At 36.7% G+C, this 15,912-nt stretch overlaps 1 protein-coding gene across 3 annotated transcripts in view; it reads left to right on the top strand.

Moving 5' to 3' along the window:
- LOC122332620 (myosin phosphatase Rho interacting protein) overlaps window positions 1-15,912 on the top strand; it is a 40,839-nt gene that overhangs the window by 6,977 nt on the left and 17,950 nt on the right. For all 3 annotated transcript variants that reach the window (XM_043229965.1, XM_043229967.1, XM_043229966.1), the window contains exons 4-10: window positions 5,926-6,077; window positions 6,156-6,240; window positions 7,215-7,389; window positions 8,152-8,590; window positions 10,668-10,794; window positions 13,036-13,143; window positions 15,418-15,474. In XM_043229965.1, the coding sequence (XP_043085900.1) occupies window positions 5,926-6,077; window positions 6,156-6,240; window positions 7,215-7,389; window positions 8,152-8,590; window positions 10,668-10,794; window positions 13,036-13,143; window positions 15,418-15,474 (1,143 nt within the window). The remainder of the gene's footprint in view (window positions 1-5,925; window positions 6,078-6,155; window positions 6,241-7,214; window positions 7,390-8,151; window positions 8,591-10,667; window positions 10,795-13,035; window positions 13,144-15,417; window positions 15,475-15,912) is intronic.

Below are 15,912 nucleotides of genomic sequence, written 5' to 3'. Positions count from 1 at the left end.
ACATCGGCGTTCTGTGAATTGAGTCGAGAGAGAGCACGCTTGTGCTCTTCAAAGCCGCCCCTGACCGAACCCCCCCCCACCCGGTGGATTCCTCTCCGACAAAAAGACAACATAACCATCCCTGAACTAAAACAATCCAAGAAAAGCTTGTTGCTCCATCAGCAGCTCAGAGATGAGAAATGCTGAGGGAGTCCATCGGGTGTGAAGCGGCAGAACGCGGTCCCGTGGTTAACGAGAGCCCTGCTCAGCCTGTTTGTTTCACAGGAATGTGACACGGGTGACCAAATTAGCTGCCTGATCTGCCCGGAGATTACAGCGTTTGTGTGTAAACAGTGAGGCCCACACACAGGCTGAGTGCTAGCACCGAGTCCCTCCGGACCCTCGGCTCCCAACGCTTGGGTTGCTCGCTACAGCGGCGCAATTCATCATTCCGCATTGCAACACGAGGCAGAGGGCCGGAGTCGCATCCCTGCGCGAGATGGCCGAGCGAGGACGTTGTTTTTATTTCCAGTGAGTGGCGAGGACCGTCCAAACTAGTTCAGGGTACTACGGAGCTTCCTGCCATTGTTTTGCTTTGATAATGCTGTCAGTCCTGTTGTCTTTATAGTCCTCAGCTGTGTGGGGAGTTTCAGGAAATGCTGTTAAATTAGGTCAAGAAGCATAGAAACATGGCTTCGTTTTATTTGTGTAAAACTCTTCGTTATAGTATTGAAATGCTGTATCTCTAGTAAAGGGGGTTGCTTTATAGCTTTGAATTGAACTGATATTTGAGCACGTAGCACACTAGCTCGCCTCTAAGAGGCTAAATGGATTTACGGTGAATGTCTTAATTGATTTTTCTCCTCTCTCCTGGGAATCGCCTCATAGCACAGACTCTGTATATTCAGAGATAGTGTTTCCTTAGTGAACACTCCTTTCAACCCGGTTCATCGGTAAAAAGTGCCCCTATAATTTTCATTCAACAATAAACCTATACGCACATTTTCCAGCTGAAATAACGCTAACGACACAAAAAACAACACCTTTTGATCCTTTTCACACAGATTATGATTAGAGAGGCAGATAATCAACTGATAAAGGCTTATTTTTCAATACTTTTTTTGCATAATATTATATTATGAGCTTTAGAACGCTTACTGTGACGCAAGGTTTGCAGGCTAATACGTTTTGATGTTTGCAGCAAATATCTAGCTCCGTATTTTTTTCCTGACGTAGTAAACTTGCTCGGTGGCGCACCTGGTACAGCATCGCACGTGTGACGTGAAGTGCTTAGCACGAGTCCTTTAATCACAAGTCTCACAGACTTGTAGAAGCAAGATAAAATGACATGTTTGCTTGAGCTAATGTGTTTTTTCCCATTTCTTTTTGTTAACCCTATCGATATCTAGTTATGCGAAAGAGCATTAACCTTCAGCGCATTGCGTCTCTGAGAACTGAACACACTTTTAGTGTAGAGAAACATTCAAGAAGCAACGTACTAATATTTTACATATGTTTTTCCATTGAACGAACATTCATTCTTTTATGGCAAATGTTTTTGTTATTTTAGGTATATTAGAATTAGCTCTGTATAGTTTGAACTTCAGCTGAGTTTAAGAAACGCTCGAGTGTGTTCATTTCACTCCAGGCTCTGTTGTAATCGTATCCCAGTATGGTTATAATTGTTTAAAACCACACGAACTCTCTAAACCCATAACTTGTCAGTTACATTAAGAGAGTCAGCCGGTAAGTAGCCATTCATCTAGCTTCACTAGCGACTCGTATAAACATGATGTGCGTTCAGCTGCGTTCTCGAAGCAAAGTATTTTAATTGTCAGACTGAGATGTTCTTAACGTGGAGTCTGCGCTCAGGATTGCGTTTTCCCCCCAATATGCCCTTATTAGGAGAAACTGCAGAGGACTGTGGGTGACGGTGCTAAAGTCTGAGAACGTTAGCCCCCTAAAACCACATCGAAATGCTAAATATGCTTTCTCGTTCCGCTGAGGGCTTTGCCGCAACACCTAGGGAAAACTAAGTTGACAGAGTTTGTTTCAGAAACTGATTTTACATCAAGAGAGACCTCCGATCATCCGAGATCTGCTGGAGTTCACCGTTTGCTTTAGACAGAAGGGGCTGCCGTTTGCCAGGTGCTGAATATGAAATGTCTGTTTTATAGCCCTCGGGTGATCCTGAGCTGGGAGATTCACATTAGGTGTGTTTTAACAGAGGACACGGCATGTCTGGGCACATGTGTGCTGGAAAATACGAAGAGCTACCTGAAAATGGAGCAGCTTTGCTATTGTTCCACTCGCAATAAAACAGCTGTTGTGAACCAAAACATCGCTGTCACTTCTGAAAACTTGTCCTTCTGGCGGTTTTCGTGTTTTAATCTGCCCTCATAAACAAATGGGAAACTGCAGAGCTTTGCATGATAGTGTTTTCTTGTTAATCATTTTCCGATAATCTGTGTTTTGTGCAACTTTGAAAAATAATGTTTGTAGTTCACATGGGCTGTATTTCAAGTCGCCGAAAGATATTTAACTCAAACCGTTGCAATCTGTCAGTCTTCTAATGGAAGTCAATGGCTATCAAATGTTCCCAAAGCTCTAAGAGTCCAAAAAAAAAACATAGGCAGACCAAACCAAATTAAACCCTATGGCTTGTGACGATACATTGTGTTGTTAAGATGTGAAAAGATCACTCCGTGCAAAGAACTGGACAGTATTTATGTAGTTTTTCACCTCTTCTACACCACAAGCTCCATCTATCCTGAGCTCACTCTCAACATCTGTCAACGTGCTCTGGGAGATAGATGTATACACACAGATCCTTGCAGCCTGTAGAAAGTCACTAATGAGGCACTCGTGTATAGATATCTATGTGCCAGAGCATGCTGAAGCGTGCCGGAAGTTGTAAATGAGACCAGTCGGAGATTGGTATATAAGAAGTAAACAATTACATAACTATCCTTTTAAGCTGTATGTGAGACCATCTAAACTTTAAAATAATGTTTTTCTTTTAAAATTGCTTTTATGCCTTTTTTTTTCTGAACAAAGAGCTTTCCACAGCTCTTTCCATAAGGCGACAGGCTCCAGAAACGACCAATTTTGGCCGAACTGTCGCTTTAGGGTGCGCGGTGTTTATAGAGGACCTCATTCACTGATCCTTGTTTTAACTGGAACATAGAGCCATTAAAAAGTCTTTTATTAAACAAGCAATCTGTTTTCATTCTGTGTTTGACTGTAAAATAGTTACGCAGTTTGATTCCTTACAATGCGGGACAAACTGGCAAGCGAGCGTAAAATGTTTAGTTTTATTACAATTCTAAAAATAGCCGAGCGTAGCAAGACAATGAAAGGATATGAGATTTGATGTGTTTTGGAATAAAAACCACAATAACGTGAAATGCATGAATGGCGAGCTTGGCAAACGTAAACTCTTTGTAGTTTCTGATAAGCCATTGATTCACTGCTTTACTTATAGAAGTCATAACGACGGATTCATTAACTCTAGCACGCATTAGTGTTAGACCCGGGCCGCTGCTGTAATTCAAAGGGCCTGTGACTGTATTTTTATGCATGGGCCCCTTGTCCCCGCAGGGCAGATGTGTGAGGACCTCAACGGGACGTCATTCCCCCTGATGACAGTCCTGCTTCCAGCTATTTGCTCTTCCTGTTTTTCTTTCTCTTTTTTTTTTTTTTTTTTTTTTTTTCATGTGTTGCCTCATATTTTCCTCTCTTATCTAAAGACGACTTAAAGACTCCCACCCCCATCCCCAAGCGAGTCCAAAGATCTAAATGAACTGCTTTCGAACTTCAGCACGCATAGCTCAAATTGTTTGTGCGCTTTGTGGCTTCTGGCACTTTTACAGGAATTTACGCTACAGTTTAGGGTTTGTTCTTGAATGACTTTCTGGATAAAATAATACGAAATTAGTAACGCGATACACCTGGGTTTCTGTCGTGATTTGCGGCGGAACGGAGGTATAAAAATGTCCCGGCGTGTGTTTTCGGGGCTTTGCGCGAAGTGACGCGAGGCTCTTTGTCGCCGCGTCTTCTGTTCTTACGCCGCCGGTGTCTCGTTACCCAGATTTCTTTCTCTCCGTAGCGAAACAGAAACGCTGCTGCAGTTTATAACTGTGACACACTGTAATCTCCATATTTGGCATTCCCTGGAGTTTACTGGCAGCTTTTAATAAAGCTAGATCACTTAAAATGGCCATAAAAGGAATCAGGAAAAGACGGCACCTGTTTTACATCTCGAGTCTGCAGAACGTCTGATAACAGCCCGGGCAGAAGTTGTGAGACGATGGAGTGTGAATCTCTGGATCTTAACACTGAAAGAGTCTAAATCTCAGCTCAGTGCTTTAAAGAAACAGTACACCTGAAAGGAGTCATTCAGTATCAATATGTATCACAATAGAATTATTTTCATTGATGGTGGTATGATTTTTTTTCCCAATATTTCGATATACATTAGCAGTGTTTCCCATACATTGATTTATTTGTGGCATTATGACCTTTTTGAATAAACTTGAGAAATTATAGATTTGAACACTTTTATTTAGCAAGGGTGCTTAAAATTGATCAAAAGTGATGATAAAGGCCTTTATAATGCATGAATGTTTCTACTTCATATAAGGTGTTTATGTTGATATCAGAATTAGACTTTATGGACCGAAAATCATATTTTTTTGCAATATCGTCCAGCCCTACCCAAAAGATTCATGACCTGATGTGAATTGAGACTAAGTGAGAAAGAAAGAAACTTAACATACACACTTTTCTTTATACACTTTAAAAGCTTTTCTTTGTCATATAAACATTTTTTGTGGAAATAGCCAAATATTATTACAATTTAAAGTACCCTAATTTCTATGTGAATACATAGTAAAATGTAATTTATTTCTTGGATCAGTCAGATCAGTTTTTCATGATCCTTCAGAAGTAAATGATTTGCTGCTCAAGAAACCTTTTCAATTATTATTATTATTAAAAAGAGTTGCGCTGCTTCGTATTTTTGTGAAACTAGCTACGTTTCCGTCCAACCATTAGTTTGGGCGTTTTTGGTATATCGCAAAAAATGCTGGATGGAAACGCATAAATTTCCAAACAGCGGCATCCTCCTTCAAAAGCATTGACCGCATTTATTGCGTTTCGTCAGATCATACTGAGGCTCAAGAACCATGTTTTGCCTATATCGTATATGACAATCATTTCATTTAGTGCCTTCTCCTGTATTCTTATTGATATTTTGTTCCACAGTTTACCAGGAAGTGACGTTTTTGTTCTCTTTGACTCTCGTAAGTTGAATTCTCTTCGGATGTAAACAATAGCTTGTGATGCATTCTATTTTTCAGGATGCACAGATGATTGGAAAATTCAAAACAACGGCATTTATTTGAAACAGAAGTCTTCTGTAACATTATGAATGCCTTCACGCGTTAATCTGTGAAAAGTGCCCATGTAGTCCTGAGCCACTGAGCTCATTGAACCGTGCTCTGGCGGTGTTTTATTGTTGATGTGGGACTGTAATGGATCTGCTGTCATTAGACCGGCTGCTGGGGGTCCAGTACAGCTTTAATTTGTGACGTGCCGGGCCTCTCAAAGAACATCAGGGTGACGGGCGTAAATAAAGGCATGTTTCCAGTGACGTGTTTGGCACGGGCTGATGGAGCATCAGGGAACGACGGCATCGGCATTACAGTAACGCTTAAAGCTGCTGCCAGCACTGATTTGTGAAAAATATCAGCGACGTACATATCACCGTTGCTCTAGAACCAGCTGCTTCAGCAGATACTGCAGGAAGTGAGGTTAAATGACAGCGATCACAATATATATTTTACACATTGCTAGATGTATGTAATATCCACATCTGAGCCATTGCTGTCTCCGCATGGCCAAAATTAATCTAGATGTTAAGTTGTCATCTGTCGTCCCGCACAGCCAAGCACGCTACCGCAGGGGACGGTCAACATGAACCTGTGCACTGATGTGATCGACGCCGAGGCCAGGACCGGACAGAAGAACGCTCTGTGCATCATCACCCCGGAGCAGGAGTACTACATACGAGGAGACAACAAGGAGATCATCAATGGGTATGTGGCGTGTCCAGGGTGTCAGACTCCCCACCGATGGGACACGGGATGAGCTTGACCTCTTCTCTCTTTCACCAGGTGGAGTGAACAGCTAGTGGTTTATCCGAGAACCAACAAGCAAAATCAAAAGAAGAAGCGTAAAGTGGAACCGGCAACCTCACAGGTACTCTATGAATGCAACTTGTGCTCTCGAATCAGTTTTATTTTATGTTCCCAAATTCCGTGATTTTGAGTTTTTAGGTTGCAGGATTGTGGCTTTATTGCATTTTAGTAATTAAAAAAAAAAGTTCTAATCATATATATATATATATATATATATATATATATATATATATATATATATATATATATATATATATATATATATATATATATATATATATTTTTTTTTTTTAATGCAGTATTATTATTAAAAACAAGATGAATGATTAATTGATTTAATTTAAGACGATATCAATTCCTTTTGGTTTAGCAAAGAAAGTGATGCACAACAGGTGAGCCATATAAATTAAAGCATAGATGAAAAATTGTGATATTATGGGATATTCCGTACAAAATCTTGTTTTGATGAATATTAGTGCTGTCATATACTATATATAATATATATTATGTACACGCATATATACACAGTACTCACTAGGGATGATCATTTTTGTAATTGATCGTCGTTTGAATTTACAATCAATTAAAATTACGATCAAAGTGCCTGATAGGCAACCACTATCTAGAGAAATTATAATAAAACTTGACTTATTACTACATTTCAGTACAAAATAACTTTGTATTGTATCTGTTTTAATGCACGATCACAGTTTGTACGTTAGTAATTATTTTCATGTAAGATCCAACCCCTTCACCGTCACTTACAGCCTAAAACTAAACTGATTAATCGACGCTCGATAGCTTTGATATCAAATATTTGATCTTAGCAACAATTAATTGATCGTCGTAAACAAGAACTTTTATTTTGGTTGAGATTCATTTAATAGTTAAACGGCACTAATGAATATTATGTACACATTTTTGATATTCATTTAAGATGTCCCATATTCCATAAATCATAGATTTTATGACTGAATTCTGTGATTCAGTCCAGGTTTTCAACAGAGCAATGAAGCGATGCGTGTTTGATTTCAGGAGCCAGGCCCGGCAAAGGTAGCGGTGACCGGCTCGGGCATCCCCGAAGCGGAGAAGACGCCAGACTCCAGTTCTATCATATGGCAGGAGGAGCTGCAAAGCAGAGAGGCCGAGGGCTCCCAGACGTGGTCCGCCAGCGAGATGCCGCCTCTCGGCTCACCACTGCCCTCTGCAGGTGTGGCAGACATGCGGCTGTTGATTTAACCGTTTTTCATTTGCTGCGATTAATAATGGAAGAAGCAATGCTTTTAAGGCATTTAAATGCAGCTGCCCAGTCCAGACCTGATGAACATGAAGCAGGGAGACTGACTGCATTATGAAGCATATTACAATACAGTTATAGCCTGTTATTCTAGATATGAGGGCCTCAAATGACATACTTATAGTTATGTCGTAAGATATAGTTTAGCAATAAACTGGCTGTTTGTCCTCAATATCTGAATCAATGCAAATGAGATTTTGTTTGTTCAACTGTTAAAATCAGTATGTTAATAGTATTACATTTTTAGGGTATTGAAAAATTTCACAGATGAAAATGAAGCTACAGCAGAACTGTTGTTTTTCACAGAGAGAGACAGCCCTTTGAACAAATCCATTGAATGAATGATTCATTGACGCGCTAATTAAGGCAGTGACATGCCGCCATCTTCTGGAGCTGTCATTTCTATTATAGTTTTCATACTTTGTAATTAAAATTGAAATTAATTATTTAAAATATTTGCATTGACACTTTTCATTAATATTTATGCAATTTTGTTCATTTTTAATTTAATTTAAATTTTCATAACGTTTATTAAGTGCTTCCCTCATCTTTAGCGGGGTCATTTCTCAGCCCAAATCAATTTATGATTCATTAGATGGCATGTAATTAATTAGAAGAATTCAAATGTGCATTATTTGGCTGATTGAAGTCATTCTCCTCCATTGCGCTCTATAGGTGAGGGTTCGATGGTGAGCCGGTGCTCGGATCAGAGCTCGGTGAACGGTGATGAGGTGGACCGGAGCGGGCTCTCATTCCACTCAGCTGTTTCCCAGCCCTCTCACGACCCCCTGTCGCCCACGGGCAGCTCGTCCAGCCGGCACAGCGCAGAGATGGGGGGCGTCCCGCGCTGCCTGTCTCCCGCTCCTAGCGACCCTTTCCCATCGGGCAGCAGCCTGCTCTCCAACGGTTCCCACATCAGCGGCTCTATGAGTTCTCTGGACTCGGACGCCAGCGGAAGCACCGTCACCAGCACCGACAGCCACCCGGCTGAACCGTTTGGACGCTCGCACCGTGCCCTGTCCCGCCGCGGAGACACCGACACCCGCAAGCCGGAGAAACGGAGCCGCCTGCGCAGTCCGGAACGACAAGAGTCTGTATTCAGCCCGGAGAGAAGGTGAGTGCAGACCGCTCCTACACACTCGCTCGGTGTGTCTCCTTTTAAGGCATGCCGATTACGCTCCGTGTATAACGGGGATAAAACCACATGTGCCTTATTAGGCCAGAAAGTGTTTTGCAACATGCTTTTGTCAAGGAATAATGGAGATTAGTGGGTCATTAGATAGGTACCCTGCCGTAAACGTTCAGTAAACATCACTGCTTCCCCAATTCAGTTTTATTTTGGATGCATTTTTGTTGTACTTTCTTTAGGATTAGCATAAATCAGATTTCAGTGTTTTTCTTTTTAATGGTTTAATTCATTGTAAGCACGTCATCCGTTGAATTTATACAATTGAATAATTTATTACAATTTTTAGCAATAATTGGGACTGTTTGCCAAACACAGCGCCGCTTGTCATTTTCCCACCCCAGCAATTCTAATAATTTAACTACTTTAAATTATATCGAATTATAATATAAATAAATGGCTTGCCGTGCTGATAACTGTAATATAAATATTTTTAATTATAATAAAAATAAATTGGATGACACTACACAACTTAAAGTTATTTTAAAAAAACAATAACCATCACATCTGGGATTATTTTAGTTAACCAAATGTATTAAAATAAATAAAATATAAAAAAGCTTGTTTTATGTGTACTAGAATACCTAAAACAATTAAAAAATGTGTAAACATGAACCAAAAGTGCTAAAAACAAGCCACAAAGTTACGAAACAAAAATAACAAAAAATATAAATGTATGGATTCCACATTATTTTCTTGTTCATTTCTTTAATCCAGTGAAAGGAGGAAGGTGTCTAAATCCTGAGCCTGTATTCAGCTGAAGTCTGTAAGCTTTCATTTACAGCTGAATTAACAGGATAAACGCCGCTGTTTTCAACCCTCTGAGGTCAAAGCCCTCGAGAGCGCCGTCTCAAACAACATCTCTGACGTACTTAAGACGGCTCACTTATTTTTTTTTTCCCCCCTGACAAGCATAGATGAGCAGCACTGAAGAATTCATAGAGAAAGAACAGAACGCTCTCTGCTCCGGTTTAATTTGGGTTTATGGGAATTGTGCCACTTGGTACCCAGCAGCCAATGAGGCTGTGAACAGTCATGTGACGCGCATACCTCACTGACTGGCTTTCTTCTTTCCTTTTAAGGAGGCCGATAATACAGTGCAAAACCCAAATAAGGGCAAAATTTGCAAAAAGTCGTTTAATATTTTCAGACGTGGTTTTGTGAACTAAATTCCTGACTGTACGTCCTGGAGACACAATTAACCCTTTCCTGAGGAAGACGAAAGTTTTAGAGATCAATAACTTCATCAAGGATGGAGTAAACTGCTCATAAGTGACAGTTAAGACTTGCATATCTTTGTTTCAAGTGTTTTCTTTCTGATCTAAATTCTATTCTGAAAAATAAAATGTATCACGGTTTCCAGTTTCCACGAAAATGCGAAGCAGCACAACTGTTCAACATATTGATCGGAAATGTTTCCTGAACAGACTGCAGTAACGATGTTAAAAATTCAGCTTTGATGACAGCAATAACTTCAAGTGGTCAAATATTCATAATATAAGGCGACTGTTTAAAAATGTAACACTATTTCGCTCTTTCTACTGTATTATTGCTCAAATAAATGCAGCTTTGATGAGAAGAGGCTTCTTTCAAACACACAAAAAAATCTCAAAGACCCTGAGCTTTTAAACAGTAGTTTATTATATATTTTAACATTGCAGAATAACTTGTAGGCCTGTTTTGTTTTTATATTCATAATGTTAGTTGTTTTGCTCTTGAAGACACTCCCTTAAAGTAAAAATTGAATGTACTTATTAACTAATTTAATTTGTCATATAATGTGTCTGTTTCCTTAAGTTTTCTTCAGGTAATTATTAAAAGTAAAAAGTTATTTAAATCACCGGATAAAAGAATAATGCATTAAACTGTACTTTATTGAAGTAAAAAAAAAAGTATGCAATAAAACTACTGCCATAGACAGGCCATAATTAAAATAAAGCTGTATAGTTGACTGACTTGACACATGTTTTGAGGCAGAAATGACGATCTCTTTCTGCACTCTTAGCGGACGCTCGAATGTGATCGAGAAGCTGGAGGCGCTGGAGCTGGAGCACGCTGAGAGAATGGAGGTGGAGGAGAGATGCGGTGGAGTCCGGCAGGGCCGCAGTGAAACCAGACGCTTCCAGCGGGAGGTAATGTACACTCACCCAACCCCCACCACCCCGTGTTCATATTCACAGACTCTTCCTACAGACCTTCTAGATCTGAATGCGGCCGACGCTTTTACAATCATCTTAATGGGATAGTTCACCCAAAAATGACCTTACTCGCTTATGTTGTTCCAAACTTGCGTATGTTATGGGAAAAAAATTATCCTTCAAAATGTCATGTTTTGAAAGAAGACACTTATTTTGGTTACAACATGAGGGTGAGTAAACAATGACAAAATATTTTTTTTTTTTATGTGAACTACTCCTTTAAGACAAAACAGAAAAGATGACCTAGTGATTTTTCTTTTCTTCTTTTTTTTTTTTGGGCTCTTGCACCCATGACCTTTTGTTTCAGTTAATTTCCAGTTTCCATTATGTTCTCAGATTCCCTTGACAGTTTCTTTCCTTTTTCAGTCTTGTGCCTTGGGCCGAATAAACTTCTTTTACAATAAATATATAGTTGCCACGTCTCTTTTTCGTTATGGCTGGGGCATCTTGTCAGGGACGTTTTTTTTTTTTTTTTGCCAGAAAAAATTTTTCAAGGTTTATAAAATGACTTTGACCAAAATAAAAACATTCAAAAAAAAAAAAAATATATATATATATATATATATATATATATATATATATATATATATATATATATATATATATATATAAACATAATATATAAACATAATATATAAACATTCCAAAAAAAAAAAATTATATATGTATTTTTTTTAGAATGTTTCTTTTTATTTTTGGTCAAAGTCTTAGAAGCAAGTAAATGGAACTAGGTCAGAGATATCAGATTCTACTCAATTTTTTGAATAACCCCAGTATTTTGAATTTGGACTGCATTGCCCATTTCAATTATTATGTCAACATTACATCAGCTAGTCAACTTCGGTGCTGATAGCCTCGTGCTTGTTGGACTATCCAGACTTCTTTTATACACACTCACATGCATACCTACTGGTCCTGCTAGAACAATTCCACTTTCTCTTGTCTGTTTGTGCTTACGCTGGTTCAGTGCAAGGCTTGGTGGTTTCTCAACATTGCGAGCGATAGAGATTTGGATCAAGCCTTTTGTTTTTACGGCATTCTTTTCTGATGGTATCGTCCACTCGCTGCGCAGGGTTTTGCGTGTGCGTGACCACTGAAGGAGCACGAACGCCGTTTGCTTTGCAAGTGAAGATTGTTATTGTTTGTGCTGCTTGCAAGGGCAGTAAAGGGTTTTGATGTGTTCCTGGTGTTTTCTGCATTATTTTGAAGGCTATTGAGCGGTTTATGATACCCCTCTGCTATAGAGATTGTCAAGAATTGATAATATGGAACTTAACATTTAATGTAATCCTTAAATAAGTACTTTTATAATTAAAGCAGTCCGTATAGATGCGTTTATCATTCTTTGTTCTTCATTAGAGACCGTCTGGTGTTGGTTATAAATAGGAAACTATTTTTACCTTGATTTAATACTCAATTTAAACTGACGCTAATTTAATGAGACTTTTAAATAGGATCCTTTGCAAATGTTTTGTTTTGCCGGAAATATAGATTACCTCTCAAAATATATATTTTTTTACTAGTTTGAGTTATTTTGCTTTTATTCAGCAAGGCTGCATTAAATTGATACATTTGTAATGTTGTTTCTAAATCTCAAAATATTTCAAATAATTTTCAAATGAATTAAAAACCGTTCTGCTGCTTTTTTTACCATTTGATTATAATAAAAATGTTTGTTGAGCAGCAAATCAGCATATTAGAATGATTTCTGAAGGATTATGTGACACTAAAGACTGAGTAATCATGCTTAAAATTCAACTTTGAACAGCAATACATTATGCATTACAATATTTACATTGAAAGCAGTTGTTTTGGGTTATAATATTTAATCATCTTTAAATAAAATTTTGTCTAAAAAATTTTGTATAACTTTTAAATGCTAGAAGGGCTGTAAAAAGTGATTAAAAAATAATAATAATAAAAAAATTTATAAAATAAAATATATATATATATATATATATATATATATATATATATATATATATATATATATATATATATATATATATATATATATATATATATATATAAATAAAAAATGACTTGGTTATCAAAAGATTGGCCATTGATTGCTTAACTTGTTTGCATCCAGTAAGCAACAGTGATGCTCTGTCTGCATAATCCACACTAAAACATCTCAAAATAAGTTGTCGTCTGTTTCCTTCACACATTCAGGAGCAGAAGATGGACCCGGCCCAGGGTTTAGACTTCCATCACTCCACCCTGCCGCCTCTGAGACGAGCCAAATCACTGGACCGCAGGACCACCGAATCAGTCATGACAGTAAGACGAATCCATCCCTCTGCTTTCTCTCAGCATCAGTCAGCGCAGACGCTGGACAGTCATAAGGCATTCCCATTAGAACCGGTGAACATTGTGTGTGAAGTGTGTGAGGTGGACCGCTGCCAGGTCCTCCACAATGGCTCTGTTGTTCTCTGAGGTTCAGAGGTTAAAGAGAGCAGCAGCAGGATCTGGCATGAGTTGAAGGGAAAGATGGACTACTGTTTTGGAATATTTTAGTCGGCATGATATAAAGAACGTCTCGATTTACATAGACTTGAGCATTAGATGGAGATCAGTGCAGTCCAAAAATCACTCATTGCTGCTTTTCAGTGTATTGTACAGTTATGTCATTTGGCGTCCTTTTTTAATACATTTAAATAAATTAATATTATTATTTAATATTAAAAAAAAATATATATATATATATATATATATATATATATATATATATATATATATATATATATATATATATATATATATATATATATATATCAATAGTTGTTAAAAAAATAAATAAAAAAAAAAAGTCATGTGGGGTGACCAACAAGCAAAAATTATAGCATTTAGTAAATATCATGTAGTTGAACTTCACAAGCAAAGTTGAGATTGTAAAATATCATTTCATTCATGATGCGTTTGGAATATGAAATCAGTTCATTTGGGGAAAAGTTTATTTGCAGAAAAAATACTTTTTATTTTTTATAAGTTGCTAAAATCATATTTAAAGGGTTTTGATAAGTTAACTAAATCTAAACCATAAAAATAATGTATTTACTTGAGGTAAGATTAACTTTAAAATATAAAACAAAATATCGTGTGTGTGTGTGTGTATATATATATATATATATATATATATATATATATATATATATATATATATATATATATATATATATATATATATATATATATATATATATATATATATATAATAGTTGTTATTAAATATATATAATAAAAAAAAAGTCATGTGGGGTGACCAACAAGCAAAAATTATAGCATTTAGTAAATATCATGTAGTTGAACTTCACAAGCAAATTGAGATTGTAAAATGTCATTTCATTCATGATGCGTTTGGAATATAAATCAGTTCATTTGGGGAAAAGTTTATTTGCAGAAAAAATACTTTTTATTTTTATAAGTTGCTAAAATCATATTTAAAGGGTTTTGATAAGTTAACTAAATCTAAACCATAAAAATAATGTATTTACTTGATATAAGATTAACTTTAAAATATAAAACAAAATATATTATTGTGTATATATATATATATATATATATATATATATATATATATATATATATATATATATATATATATATATATATATATATATATATATATATATATATATATATATATATATATATATATATATTTATATATATATATATTTATATATATATTTATATATATATATATATATATATATATATATATATATATATATATATATATATATATTTATATTTATTTATTTTATTTATTTTCAACATTCTACAAGTATAATAGTATATACATTTCTAAAACCTTCAGATTAAATTGAAAAAAGGAAAAAGAAAATTACATTTAAGAATGGAAAATATTAAAATAAGTTACGCCAAAATATTAAATAAACGCTATAATCCTCTGTCAGTCATACTAAAATAACACTCATGAACTATAGTGGTAACTATATAAATTTTTCCTTTATCATGGACGCTCTTATTTGTCTTTGACCCTTAAACCGTAGACTTTCTTGCTGGTATCTCCACCCAAGCTAATCCTGGTCACCCTCTTGTTTCTTTGTGCTATTTGTGTACTTCATTGTTGTAAGTCCTCGGACGTCCTATTCCTCGGGGTGTCGCGTGTTCCTCTCTCCTGCCCAGGTCATCTCCAGCTCGTCCTGCATCCAGCCGTGTGTTCCTGTCCTCTCACGTTTGTTGGAGCGGAGCGTGCGTGCGTGTGTGTGTGTGTGTCGCTCTGTCCAGCACTCTTAACACACAAACGCCTGTTGTGTTGCTCGTTGGCGAGCTGTGAAGTACAGATGCTCTGAACTGGCATGTGGAGTGTGTTTCTCCTGCCTGTCACTGGAATTAAGTGACTGCCAAGTCAAGTAGTTCAGAAAAACACCCTGGCTTGCATCTTTTTCTTTCACCCGAGAGCGTCAAAGAGCAGATAAGGCTTGTTGAAGTGTGTAGAAAGGAGGCGAGGACGTGCATGAAGATCATGACACACCTAACTCCGCTGCGTCTGTTTATATTTACAAATGTTTCCCTCTTGGATTACAGCCAGACCTGCTGAACTTCAAGAAAGGGTGGATGGTGAAACTTGATGAACAGGGCCAGGTGAGCTTATGTTTCTCTCTAAACAATAAACAACATTAATCTCTCCCTGATTAGATCGTGCTTGTAGTGTGTGGACATGGAATACAGAATCCAAGTCCTGGCCATTGTTTTGAATATGCAGTGGTAAATAATTAAATAAAAATATATAAAAGCATTGCAAATGCAATTTAGTGCTTTGAAATTTATTAGCTATTTTTAAAAAAAATAATATTATAGTATTATTATTTTTTATCATTGTTGGTGTTATTGCTGTTGATTACACTTTCATATAATTATTATTAATAATAACCATTTTACCAATAGTTAGTATTATTAATAATCATCATTTATATTATTTAAATATATTTCATACTTGTATAATAATATTGTAATATATTATGTGCCAAAGTGTATTTAATAATAAAATACATTTTATTTTCTACTAATTGTAGTTAATTT

This window comes from Puntigrus tetrazona, unplaced genomic scaffold, assembly GCF_018831695.1.
Source record: "Puntigrus tetrazona isolate hp1 unplaced genomic scaffold, ASM1883169v1 S000000130, whole genome shotgun sequence".
NCBI classification, from domain to species: domain Eukaryota; kingdom Metazoa; phylum Chordata; class Actinopteri; order Cypriniformes; family Cyprinidae; genus Puntigrus; species Puntigrus tetrazona.
The sequence above is the reverse complement of the archived record's forward strand: the minus strand, read 5'-3'. Positions and strand labels throughout refer to the sequence as shown.